Below are 12,315 nucleotides of genomic sequence, written 5' to 3'. Positions count from 1 at the left end.
GTGAATATCTGATACTTTGGAACCTATGCACCTTTAGTAACCTAAAATGCTACATTTTTATTTACTGCTAGTTTTTTTCCTGCCAGCCCACTGGACATTTGATTAATGCATGCTTTAAGGTTAGTGCTTGGTTCCAAAAAACTCCAATGAAACAAACAAAAACCCAGCTCCTTCACCCCCAATCCTTACCCCACCACCCTCCAAACAGCTGCTCAGGGATGGAGGAAATTTGAGACTGGAAAAGGAGACTGCTGTGTGCAGTAACAGGGAATGTTATTAGGCGACATACCAGCACCTTCCTTATATATGCTTTTGCACTTAGTGAATTAACAGAGAGGACACCTTTTTTGTTGTTTGCTTGGTTGGTTTGGCTTTTTTCCTCTTTATTTTTTTAATGATACTTTTCCTTAACTTTCCTGCTTCTGATACTATAGTATAATATACAGATATATTGTATCTGATATACAGATTTTTTTATATATATATATGATATATAGATTTTTTTTCTCCTGTCCCCTTTGCTTTCCTATCTGAATATTCTAATTCCATGTGTATGATTCAGTGGCCATTCAAGCTTTATGTTCAACAAACAAAGGTGTGTACAGAAAATTGACACTACTGCTTCTTGCTCATAGTCATAGACACATTTTCATCCTTTCATTTGGGGTTGGATTTTGATCCAGCTTAGGAAAGCAAAAGAGGGAGTGCAGCTTCTTCTTCCCTTTCCCCATGTGCCTCTCTGTCCATGGGGGTGCAACCCACATGCTTGGTTGGGTGCAAGAAGAGCAGGATGCTTGACCCAGTGCTTGTCCATGACGGGCTGGACAGAGTGCAGCAGCATTATGCTAGCTGCATTGAGCCTGCCAAGTCATCCAGCAAGGGCTGAGTTAAGAAAAGGAGCCAAGAAAGTGTTTCTTGCCTTTAGCAAGATCCGCAGGCTGCCAGGTGAGGAGTACGGCCATTCTGCTACTAGTAGTAGGGTCGCACAGGACCGGGACCTGTAATAACAATGGGAAATCTGACAGCTGACTTATGAGCAGGTCTTTTATTCATAAAAAGGATGGCTATAAATAACACTCCAACAATGAAGATTTGCTGGGTAGTGTTTTTCCATCCTGGATTAGGTAGATTAAAGCATGAACAGAAGATGATTTGCCTAGCACATGGTGCTAAGATAAACAGTTACTGAAGTGACAAGAACAATAAGGGAATTTGTTGCATTTTTTAACTTCCTAGTCTGGCAGCCTCGGTGGAGTTATCTAAGCAAGGTGCATGCTGAGCACGTAGAGAGGAACAGGGGTGTGAACAGGGCCGTGTCAGGTGGTGTCAGTATTCAGGGACATCGACCAGACATTTTGCTCTTGGGTTTTTCAGTGGGGGAGCTGAACCAAAGCTGAACACCAAACTGTTTAGTTCTCTGCAAGAGAAGAGCTTGCTAGAAACCCTCTGTTTAGGACTGAAAAATCTGAATTAGAAGTTTGATCTTGAAATTCAGGATTCTTAGTTTGGGGAAGGGGGTTCTTGTTTGGTTTTTGGCTTTGTTTTGGGTTTTTTTTTAACTTTTGTAAACTTCCAGCCTGTCATTATTTAAGTGGTAATAAATCGTACTGCAGTCATATTAACTAAGTCTTTATTTGTGTTAGGAATTGAAGGCAGACCCAGTGAAAGACATTCCCTTTCCTTACAAAGTCTGTTATCTAAATAAGCAGGGCGCAGACATCATATAATCTCCATTATTTCTTCTAAAGAAACTTACCTGACAGGTGCTTGGTTATCATCAGTTCTCAATGACGTCTTTGCACCTAGGGATACTTTTGAAAGGAAATGTGCTCTGGGTGGATTTACATAAAGGCCTTTTGACACTGAACTTAAATACATATGAAGATCTTGGTCAGAGAAGATAAGAGACAAAGTTATGCAGGGAGTCTATTGCAGATCATTGAATCCAAAGCTACTTTTTGACCGGCGCAATGATTCAGTTGTGTTCATAGCATAGGTAAGAACAGGAGGGAATACCAAAACCAGTGAAAAGTGCATTTATTTTGGGGCCTGGAGAGCCACAGCAACAATGATTTTGGAGCTGTTTCCCCCAGCCTGGTTTCTGAAACGCGTGAGATCTGACATTAGCCTGCTGCTACCAAAAGAGCTTCACGGGAAGTTCGGAGGGACTGACGTGATGGCTGATGAAGCTTGCATGTGTGTGAGCCAAATGATCCTACCATGTGCTGAAGAGAGGAAGTCCAGAGCTGTTCCTAACCTTCTAGCTGCATCTCTGTAGTGCCCTCTGCCCTAGCAGTGCAGGCAGGAGGGGATGAGAGCAGCCTGGGTCTGACTCTCTGGCACAAATGCATGAGAGTCCCAGTCAAAGTCAAGGCAGTGGCACAGCTCTTTGTGCTGGGAGGCCAAGTTGCTCTTAGAAGGAAGATCTAAGGCCTGTGAGGGAGAGACTGACTTGAGTCCAAATCCTGTTTGTAGATGAGCTTACCTGGGAGGAATTGTCCCTGTACCTCTAAGACACTTAAAACACACATGAATTTCATGACTGGGTGATTGGGAAACCTGCCCTTCAGTGTGGGAGAACATACTAAGTACTCTTCATTTAGGTAAGCATTGTAATTTTCTTCATTAGAGTTCCCTCACCACTGAACCAGAAATCTGGAATTTCATAGCTATTGGTGAATCAGAAACAGTAAGTCTTCATCTTTCACATGGAAATGTGGGCTGGCTATGATTCTCCTTGGGTCTGTTCTATCGGGAACCTTGCTCTAATACAAGGTCACTTCCATGCAATAGTTAGAAGCATTTCCAATGGCTCTTTATTTGGCCTTCTGCTCAGCCCTGTGCATTAGCTGCTTACTGTCTAATTTAGGCTGTACCTGAGGATTACACCCTGTATTACATGATGTCATCATTGGTAAAGCTGAATTTCTCTCCTTTTCTCACTTTTTATGTGAAGCACCGCTCTTTATGAGGATGAATAGCCTTCCTTTGGTGAGTGATGATGCACTAGCAGTGTGCGACTCAACATTTCCCTGAATTATGAAGATGGGTTCTGAAGGACGTGTGCTTCTAAGCTGTGTATTCAGCTCTGTATGTTTACAGCCCGCCCGGTTGCTTTGCCTTGTTTTGAAGCACACGTTTCTGACTGTTGCTTTCTTGTAACAATAGTCCTTGCCAAGCCTCTGTCGTTGTTTAGTTCAGAAGGAAGATGCCCTTTATGTTGACCATTACATGTCTGAAGGGATAAGATGCATTCTGGCTCCTTCACATATACATAAAATCATAGAATGGTTTGGGTTGAAAAGGACCTTAAGATCACCCAGTTCCAACCCCCTGCCATGGGCAGGGACACCTTCCACTAGAGCAGGTTGCTCCAAGCCCCTGTGTCCAACCTGGCCTTGAACACTGCCAGTTATGGGGCAGCCACAGCTTCTCTAGGCACCCTGTGCCAGAGCCTCACCACCCTCACGGTAAAGCATTCCTTCCTTATATCTAAACATTACCTATAGAAGACTTTCTTTACCATACAAACTTCCTTTCAGTTATTTATCAATGTTTGTCTCCCTTTAGACAGCATAATACAAATTCCTTAAAGGTGAAAATAACAGTCCTGGCATCTCAGAGAAACATTCTGCCTCTGCACAGACAGAGAGAGGGCCTGTTTTTTGGGGGTGTTCTTGTAACAAGCTGGTGCTTGCATAGTTTTCTGGTTTGTAGCTAACATAATCCTTCAAGCCTGTGGACTGTCTTTGCTTTACGTACCTGGTGAGGGCCAGGAAAGCGTAGCTGGGACGTCAGATAACTCAAAACCTGTGAGGTAAATATTCCTCAAAGAGACTGGGTGGAGGAGGAGTGAGAGCTTTTTGTTTTGAACACATCTCAAAAAAATCTTGGAAGGAGATCATACATCCCATTTGTGTCTTCCTCTCCGAAGAGGAAGACTTTAATCTGCATAAATTAAAACATAAATTGCATAAATAAGCTCCTTATTTGTATTACTCCCTTTCCTGAATGTTCCTTATTTGCAGGCCTCATAATGCCCATTGAAAGATGGAGCAAACGGATATTCTTGTCTCAAGGCTTTGATGAAGGTCATGGCAAGCAGGGATTATTCTTCCTCAGTACTTAGCCAAGCTACATGCCCCTTGCCGCTTTTTGGCTCAGGTTGTGTGTGATCTGCAGATTGGTAAAGTGTATATGTGGAGTGCAGGGGCAACTGAGGAGTAAGTTGAACCATTGCATTTCACAACAAACAAGGACTGGTGTTTCAAGAATGGGAGTAGGAGTTGGACATGAGTTCAATGGAGAGTGTGACAGGAAAGAAACCAGAACAGTAAAATCCCTTGTCCTTTCAGTACCTTGTTTTTCTTGAGTATACAGTGTATGTTTGTGGCTTTGAAAGTCATACCAAATGATCTGTAGCTTAACTGTCCTATGGAGTTGTTATTTTAATTACATGGATGCAGCTTTTTCTCCTGCAATTTCAGGCATAACTCCAGCTTCTTGTTGTATTATCAACATAAAAGACATGGAGAATTGCTATTGCATCATGCTAGGGTAAAAGTGTATGTTGTCCAAGGGTTACTGCACAGGACTAAGACTCTCAGCTCCTGGACTTAATTTCCTGTTTTGAAATCAACTTTGGCATGTCACAGCTGGGGCCTGTTGTTCTGGTTGCTGCTGAGCGCTTGTGATTCCTCTTGAAGACTGAGAGCTGTAGGTTATGGGCATTTCTGAAACGGCAAGCTCAGTTGTGTGAGGTTAGATTGTCCACAACAGCCACTTGAATAAAAATTCATTAAAAATTCAACCTGAGGCCTCTCCTGTCTCTTTCTCAGTCTTTTCAACATGTTCAGTGATTATTGTTTTCTCCAGAGGCACAATCATCAGATAATTATTATTGAACTCTGAGATTCAATGCAAAATAATGTCATTTCTTCTGCATGACAAATACGAAAACACTAGCAATCTGGACATTCAAATAAAGAAATATAAAACAATTATAGAACTACAGAATGTTATATAAATTGTAATCTAGATAAATCTCAATCAAAGGCTTACCAACTGCAAGGTCCAGCCAGTGTTTGAAGTGTCAGCCTGAGACAGAGGAGATTAGATTCAGTTCCCTCCGTGCAGGACTACCGAGTGATCTTAAGCAAATAATGTGATTGTTCTCTTCCCACTCTTCCCGTAAAAGGTAAATAACACTTTTCCCTCACAGGTGTGTTGCAAGTACAATAATGACTGCAAAGTTCCCAGAATATGGAAGTATAAGAATTCCCTTGAATTGAGATTGCTCTATGCCGACATTTGGCTATGTAGTAGCCCTCTGCCTGACACCATGTTTTCTGTTCAAACTACTTTTCATCTGGTTTTGAGAGCTCAAATATTATTACAGAAGGTTGGAATATACAAATCTGGGGGTTTTGCATATGGAAGCCCACTAAAAAAGCAGTTTCCATAAAGATACAGTTTTCTTTAATCTAGCACCATTATGTTAATTTTTATGCAATTATATTAGTGAAGTAAGATTTCAAAGCTTTCTTGAAGAGCTATTTATGCTACTTGATATTATTTTTAATTACATTCTGATCTCATATCATTTTGTGTTTCATGCTTGAACACCAGAGTTTCAAATTAGGGAAATTTCAAGTAGCATTTTCAGGAATATCTAGGGCACTTTGGAGTCCAAGTTCATATACTCTTCTTTATAACTAGGATATTCTTGAAGATGTTTGACTTTGTGGGTACCCGCTGCTCATCACAGCTCTCAGCTCACAGAGCCATGGGAAGCACCAGCAGAAGAGATCAAGAGCGTGTGTGGCTCCGTCTGGTGTCCTCTGCTGTTACTGACAGATGCTTGCCTGTGCTGGATGCTACCTGCTGACACACTCACTGTTATTAAAGGACTCGCTGACTCCTGGTGCTGGCACTGACAAAGTGACAGAAATAGTCGAGCCCTTGTTCAGCAGCAACCTCACACCAAAGGTGTGGCTCACAAGGCTGTATGAGGTGGGTTATAGGATGCACAAAGAATGGTTTATCTATGACACTCGACTGTTTTATAGAATATTAATACATCAGCAGACTTCATTAATCAATTCTCAGCTCTTATTTCTATGTAATAGTTCTTTGCACTTCCTTGTGACCATTGAAAATATCTTTTACTTGTTTGCATAAAGTATTTCTAATATATATATAAAAAATAATTATACACTGGTAATTGCACACTAACCTGGATATACTTTCATACACTTCAACTTGAAAAAGAAGCTATAGAATTTTACTTATTAAGCTCATCATTTTAGCACGAAATTCTCATGTTGTAAATCCTGGCAGATTTACAGTTCTAGAGCTGGAATTGCTGCTATAATGCTCAGATGTCAGCACAGAATATGGAAAGCCCATAAACTCAGCTGAGCTGCTTTGCAATAGCATGGTATAAAATTGTTACTAATGCAAGTTAATCCTTTATCAAGATAACAGTAAAAATAAATTAAATCAAAATAAATTTGTAAGTGACATGGCTTTACCTGCGTGATTTTGCTAAAGGAAAGCTGCTCAGCTGCAGATAGATGCCAAGTAGCAGCCAGAGCACATTGGAGATTCTCCTTGTCTGTGGGCATTATGAATAAAGCAGGGGGTAACACAGATGTGACCCACACTCAGCACTAGCAAACAAAACCAGCCAGTTTTGCAAAAAACATCCATGGTGCTGTTCATGGCGATACAGAGATGTACTGATGTACTGCTTACCTAAACTGCTCCTGAACTGTCCAAAATCCCCAGACTCCCCACTGCACCCTGTTTTGTTTGTTCCAGCAGTGCCCTCTGCTGTCTGAGAGCATTGGTTGTGTCCAAAGAGCTGTTGTCCCCAAGTCTCAAGTATTTTAAATCGAGTTCTCAAAAATAACTTGCTTTTAAAAAGAGAAAGAAAAGATATAATAATATTATGTTGTTTTATTAATATACAAGATACATATTAAATAAGCAAATACAAAATAGCATGTAACAAATGTATGAGTAGAGATATCTGTCATTTTCTAACTACATTCTCATTCAAGAATTAAGGTGGAAAAAATGGCATTGTCAGAACTGCTTAGGCATCTTAAGTTTCCAATACAGTCACTCTACTAAAGGTCTAAGCCAATCTCTTGTGTTTCCTTGTTTGGAAATTAAGTTAATTCAACAACTCATTAAATGCATCTCTTTTTGTTCAGCTTCTGAAGCATCAGTACCTCTAATTTGCACAAGAGAGAGAAAGGCCAGGCAATTTCAAGTGTATTCTAACAACTTCTGAGTACTCCAGTACTCAGTGCAGAGACATTTCTATGGGCCCAAGCACAAGAGCATCTGTGAGACAAAGGCTCTCACCTTTCTGGATCCCCTTTCAAGTGCTACAGTTCATTGTATGGTTTTGTTTACAAGTTTGTGGTTTGTTCTGTAGAAATGATCTAACAGAGCTTAAAAACCCAGACACTGTTGGCTGCATCCATTTGTCATCGTAAGCAAGAGACAGTGAGCAAGTAGGTTCTGTTGTTTCTTGCTCCATCTTGAGCAAGATGAAATGTTGTGGTGTCACTAGAGTTCATCTGAAATTAGGACTTGCTTCTTCACTGAACTGGGGGAGGTTGGTGGCACAGCAGTGCTGTTCTGCTTTGAGTTCCATCACTTTTGAGTCACTTTTCCTCCAAAAGAAAAAAGAATACTGCTCTTCATTTTCTGACTCTCTAGTCCTTTATCCATCTGATTTATTGGAGAAATAAAGCTCAATTCACATTCATTCCATTTTAGAATATCCTTAAAGAACTTGAAACTACTGATGTAATCATTCATCTTCAGAGGATCTGGCTAGGTTTTGCTCTTGATAAAGGTTGCTTTAAGCAGATCATCTGTATAGTAGTAAATATGTTTTCCAGCTGTGGCTGTCCTAGCAACTTAAAGGTAATTGGCTATGCTCTGAGTTGGTAACGCAAACATTTAAAACCAGGAGTGGTTAAAGTTTAATCCATGATGATAATGTGGTGATAGAAGCTGTGTGTCAGGATTCATTCTTCACCTGGAGAACAAGGTGGCAGTAATGCTCACATAGTACGGTCTCTGAGGGAATACGGGATGAGTACAACAGACCTCTTTAATGCTTAAAAGTAGGATTTTTCTGCCATGAACAGGTACCCAAACTGCTCTGCTAACCACACTCAAATTTGGAGTCATTATTTAGTACTTGCACTGGGCATCCCTCAAGTGACCATTAACATAGCATCCGTGATCTTCAACTGCACAGTCATCTTCACCAGGATTGCAACGAAGGATCTGCACAAGCCTATCTCTATACTCTTCTGTAATTTGGCCTTTTCTGATCTCTTCACCAGCTTTTCTGGCTTTTGGATTTCAATGCTGTTCATCACCAATCCTGACATTACAATCTTTGGATCCAAGGATATGCTTGCACCTTATGCGTTTTACACCATCTCTATTTTATCCACCATCTATAACTTGGTAAGCATTGGAATTGAACGCTACCTGGCTGTGGCTGAAAGCATGAGGACAAGGTTCAGGGTTGCTAGAAACCATTCCATAGCTGCAGTCTTCATTAACTGGGTCCTGGCTTTCTTTTTGGGCTGCTTGCCACTGATGGGGTGGAACTGCTTGAGTATGGGAAAAAATATCTCTGTCCTCTACAGTCCTTTTTGCATCGACTACCTCATCTTCATCGCCATTCCCAATGTTGTGGTGGCTGTTCTTATACCTCTGTTCACGTACCTTAGAATCATTATCATCTTGAGGAAAAGAAAGCTGAGAATGAAAGCATGTGGACAAGCTGCTGGCACCTACAAATCTGCTGAAATCCAGGTTGCCAGAACGAGTATTTTTATTTGGCTCCTGGCATTGATCTCCTATGCTCCTGTATTCGCAGCAGTCATATTTGATGCAACTAACAAGCAGTGCCACACTGATCTCTACCCAGGAGTCTATATCTTCCGAAACTGCACGGCTATGCTGATAACCATGAACTGTTTGGGAAACCCCATCATATATAGCCTGAAAGCCAAAACTCTGAGGGCGAAGCTCAAGGCTCTGAAATGCCTCTTCACTGCCCGTATCCGAGCCTGCACTCTTGATAACATTTAGCTGGGACTGGCCTTGGTCCATCACTGCCTTTGGTCCAGGACTGCTGATGTGCCTGGCTGGTGTAGTCAGGGACCTGAAATCACAGCGATCCCTGCCCATGCCCAGGCACTGCAGCAGCTCTGGGTGCCACATGGTCTCTGTGGTAGGACCACTGGAGCTCCATGGCTTCTCACAGCAGCACCCACTACCTTTGGGAGGGAGAGGATGGGCTGCAGCATGGCGCTGGGCACCGCGGTGGCTTGCAGCAACCCCTTGTGAAGTGCTGCATGGAGCGTTCCCACTTGCCTTGCTGCAGAGTGGAGCAAGAGAACTCCTTCACTCAGATAAAAATAACTCCATTAGCCATATTTACTTTGTGTTTGGAAATAGGCTTCTGCTGGGCTTGCTTTGCTGCTGAGATTCACATCCCTTGGTGTTCTTCGTATGGTTTTGAAGATGGCTAAAAGATTTGCAGCAATCTGGAGGAAAATGTAATTTACTCTCCCACAGCCGGTCCACTTGTGTCTTTGGATATTTGATGGAGCTCTTTCTTAATCGGTGCACTCAGCACTGTTTCACTCTTTTAATTTTAACTGCAGTATGTAGCTGGAGTACATGGTTTTATGGGACATTTGTGACTACGCTTTTCTTCTGTAAAAGCAAGTAGTGACAGGACAAGGGGGAATGGCTTTAAACTAACAGAGGGGAGATTGAGATGAGATATTGGGAAGAAGTTCTTCCCTGTGAGGGTGATGAGTCGCTGGCACAGGGTGCCCAGAGAAGCTGCCCCATCCCTGGCAGTGTTCAAGGCCAGTTTGGATGGGGCTTGGAGCAACCTGCTCTAGTGGAAAGTGTCTCTGCCTGTGGCAGGGGGTTGGAACTGGGTGAGCTTTAAGGTCCCTTCATGATTCTATGATATTTCTGCTTATAAATAGAGGCACACTCAAGTCTGCGGCTTTAAAATTTGCACAGGTCTAGGAGGAAAACTCACTTGAATTCTTCAGTATCAGAATTGCAGTTGAGTTGCCTGTACAAAAATAAAAGTGTCAAGACCAGGTATTTTATAAAAGGAGAAGGTTTTACTCCCTTTGTCTCGAAAAGAAAGGAATTGGCTACTGAATAGGTAATCTCTTGGACCCTAGTCCAGATGAATGCATATTCTTAGTTATACAAACAACAAAATCCCATCAATCTGCTTCTGAGCGGGTGTGAGAAATGGGCACGTTCTGTGTATGAGATGGTTCACCCCCCAGTGTCAGAACCGGGCAGGTGCCACCATAGTAATGAAGCCACCACTCAGTGATAGCGGTGGTTGTAAACCTCCTCCTCTGGGCTGCTTTACACTGGAGAACTCGGGGAGAATTTCTTTCATCTGAATTAAACTTCCGACACTTAAGGAAATGGATGGCACTAAATTGTGTGTAATTAAAATGAATTATTTAAATGGATAATGTAACTCAGGCAGACCAATCTGGCTCCGCTTCTCCTCCGCACACAACTGCTCCAAGTTTGGCTGGAAAATGAGCCTCCTGCTGAGGGTGTTTCAACTGAACTTAGCGACTGGAGAGTCAACCAAACCTTACCACGGGGCAGATGGTACGGATCAACCCGGGGCGGGTTTATTATGTGATATTTATGGTGTGGTTTTGATTCATTTGTATTGACATTGGCAAAGTGACCGGAATATTTCATGCATCACTGTCTGTCGCTGTAATTGCCATTTCAAAAGCAAGGTGACAGCTGCAATCGAGCCAGAACCCCTCCTCAAGAGGGCATATATATATATATACACACACATATAAATAAATAAATGTATAAATAAATAAGCCTGTGCCCTGGGGCGGGCAGGGCTGCTCTCGGCCCCGCCCCGCTCGATTAGCGAGCCTGGGTGGAGGCGCTCGGTGCTCGGCTGGCTGGCAGCGCGGTGGCGGCGGGCGCCATGCGGGCCCCGCGGCGGTGCAGTGTGTGCGGGGCGGCCGGAGCGGCCAAGTACCGCTGCCCGCGCTGCGCCGCGGCCTAGTGAGCGCCGGGACGGGGCGGGAGGGGACGGGACGGGGCGGGAGGGGGGCAGCGGGGAGCGGCGCGGCCTGGCCCGCTCGGTGCGGGGAGCGGGTCTCGTCCCGCGCTTCCCGCCGCTTCTAACGTTGTCTGTCGCCCCGCAGCTGCTCCGTGCCGTGCTGCAGGGCACACAAGGGTGAGTAACCGTGCGGCCGGGGAGGGGCCGGGCGGGCCGCGGCGCTGCTAACGCCGTTCTGTCCCGCAGAGCGCTGCACGCCGGAGCCGAAGCGGGAGCAAGAGCCCGCCGCAGCGGTGCTCCCCCCGCCCGCAGACAGCCCCTGGTCGGTGGACGATATCCTGAGCGAAGACGACGAGCGGGACCGCGTCCCGCTGCAGAAGCTCAAGCTTCTCGGTAACCGCGAGCGGTCAGATATGAACCGGGGGGGTGGCGGGCCTTCAGCACTGCGAGCTGCGATGCTCCTGGTTCCCAGGAGCTCTGTGTGCAGCGCTGCCGTTTATCCCGGTCGGGCACCTTGTTGCAGGACCTTAAAGGTGTAAATGTCAGGTCCCTGGTGCTGTGTCTCTTTGAAAGCTCACTTGTGAAATAAGAGTGATTTGAACCGAATTTGTACCTGTTCGAGATTATAAATTAGCACTGTTCATCTCTTTCTAAAGGGGAATCAGAAGAACTGAGAGCCTTGCTGCTGAATCCACATCTCCGGCAGCTCCTGCTGACGGTCGATCAAGCAGAAGACAAAAGCTCCCTCATGAAAAAGTACATGCAGGAGCCGTTATTCGTTGAGTTTGCAGACTGCTGTTTGGGGATTGTTGAGCCTCCAGAGAAGGAGAACGTTCTTCCTGAGTGAGCTACTTTGGGAACATTTTTCTTTCCTTGAGATTTTTGCCCTGTGACAGACCAGCAGCACCCCTGCTGGTGTGGTGCACTGTGCTGTGCGCTTCCTCAAGGTTTGCTTGTGCTTTGCTCATGGGTGTCAGTGCTCCAGTTTAGAGTTAAACAGGGACATGGTCATGTTGGACAGATTTCTAGATGCTAGGAATTAAGCTTGTTATTCTGTGGACATGCTTTCTCTTGGTACAGAAACACTGTCAACCCTGGGAAACATTGCTTCCCAATGGCAACATTAAATATATTTGCATTTATTTTAATCCACAAACTAATGTGAAGTGTTTTTGTTAACGAAACCT

The 12,315-nt window shown here is 43.9% G+C and overlaps 2 protein-coding genes and 1 long non-coding RNA gene across 3 annotated transcripts; all 3 read left to right on the top strand.

Moving 5' to 3' along the window:
- The first annotated feature begins 2,988 nt into the window (after nt 1–2,988).
- On the top strand, nt 2,989–4,819 carry LOC115602055. The gene is made up of 2 exons (XR_003989582.1): nt 2,989–3,090; nt 4,029–4,819. It is a non-coding gene; the product is annotated as an uncharacterized LOC115602055 (long non-coding RNA).
- Nucleotides 4,820–8,101: 3,282 nt separating this feature from the next.
- Nucleotides 8,102–9,825, top strand: LOC115602052 (lysophosphatidic acid receptor 1-like). The gene has a single exon (XM_030472791.1). The coding sequence runs from the start codon at nt 8,164–8,166 to the stop codon at nt 9,130–9,132; it is 969 nt and encodes a 322-aa protein (XP_030328651.1). The 5' UTR covers nt 8,102–8,163; the 3' UTR covers nt 9,133–9,825.
- A 1,165-nt stretch (nt 9,826–10,990) lies between these two features.
- ZNHIT3 (zinc finger HIT-type containing 3) lies at nt 10,991–12,284 on the top strand. Its single transcript, XM_030472793.1, has 4 exons — nt 10,991–11,130; nt 11,274–11,305; nt 11,375–11,521; nt 11,785–12,284. The coding sequence occupies exons 1-4, from the start codon at nt 11,051–11,053 to the stop codon at nt 11,973–11,975; spliced, it is 450 nt and encodes a 149-aa protein (XP_030328653.1). The 5' UTR covers nt 10,991–11,050; the 3' UTR covers nt 11,976–12,284.
- The last annotated feature ends 31 nt before the right edge of the window (nt 12,285–12,315 follow it).

Source organism: Strigops habroptila (assembly GCF_004027225.2).
Source record: "Strigops habroptila isolate Jane chromosome 13 unlocalized genomic scaffold, bStrHab1.2.pri S16, whole genome shotgun sequence".
Classification (NCBI taxonomy): Eukaryota; Metazoa; Chordata; class Aves; order Psittaciformes; family Psittacidae; genus Strigops; species Strigops habroptila.
This window is presented reverse-complemented; position numbering and strand designations above follow the sequence as displayed.

Bases quoted from the DNA above. Each gene is read 5' to 3' on its own strand.
- ZNHIT3 (XM_030472793.1), top strand. From the start codon at position 11,051: ATGCGGGCCCCGCGGCGGTGCAGTGTGTGCGGGGCGGCCGGAGCGGCC. The intron at 11,131-11,273 runs GTGAGCGCCGGG...GTCGCCCCGCAG, and splicing joins CCGCGCTGCGCCGCGGCCTA to CTGCTCCGTGCCGTGCTGCA. The intron at 11,522-11,784 runs GTAACCGCGAGC...CTCTTTCTAAAG, and splicing joins GCAGAAGCTCAAGCTTCTCG to GGGAATCAGAAGAACTGAGA.
- LOC115602052 (XM_030472791.1), top strand. From the start codon at position 8,164: ATGAACAGGTACCCAAACTGCTCTGCTAACCACACTCAAATTTGGAGT.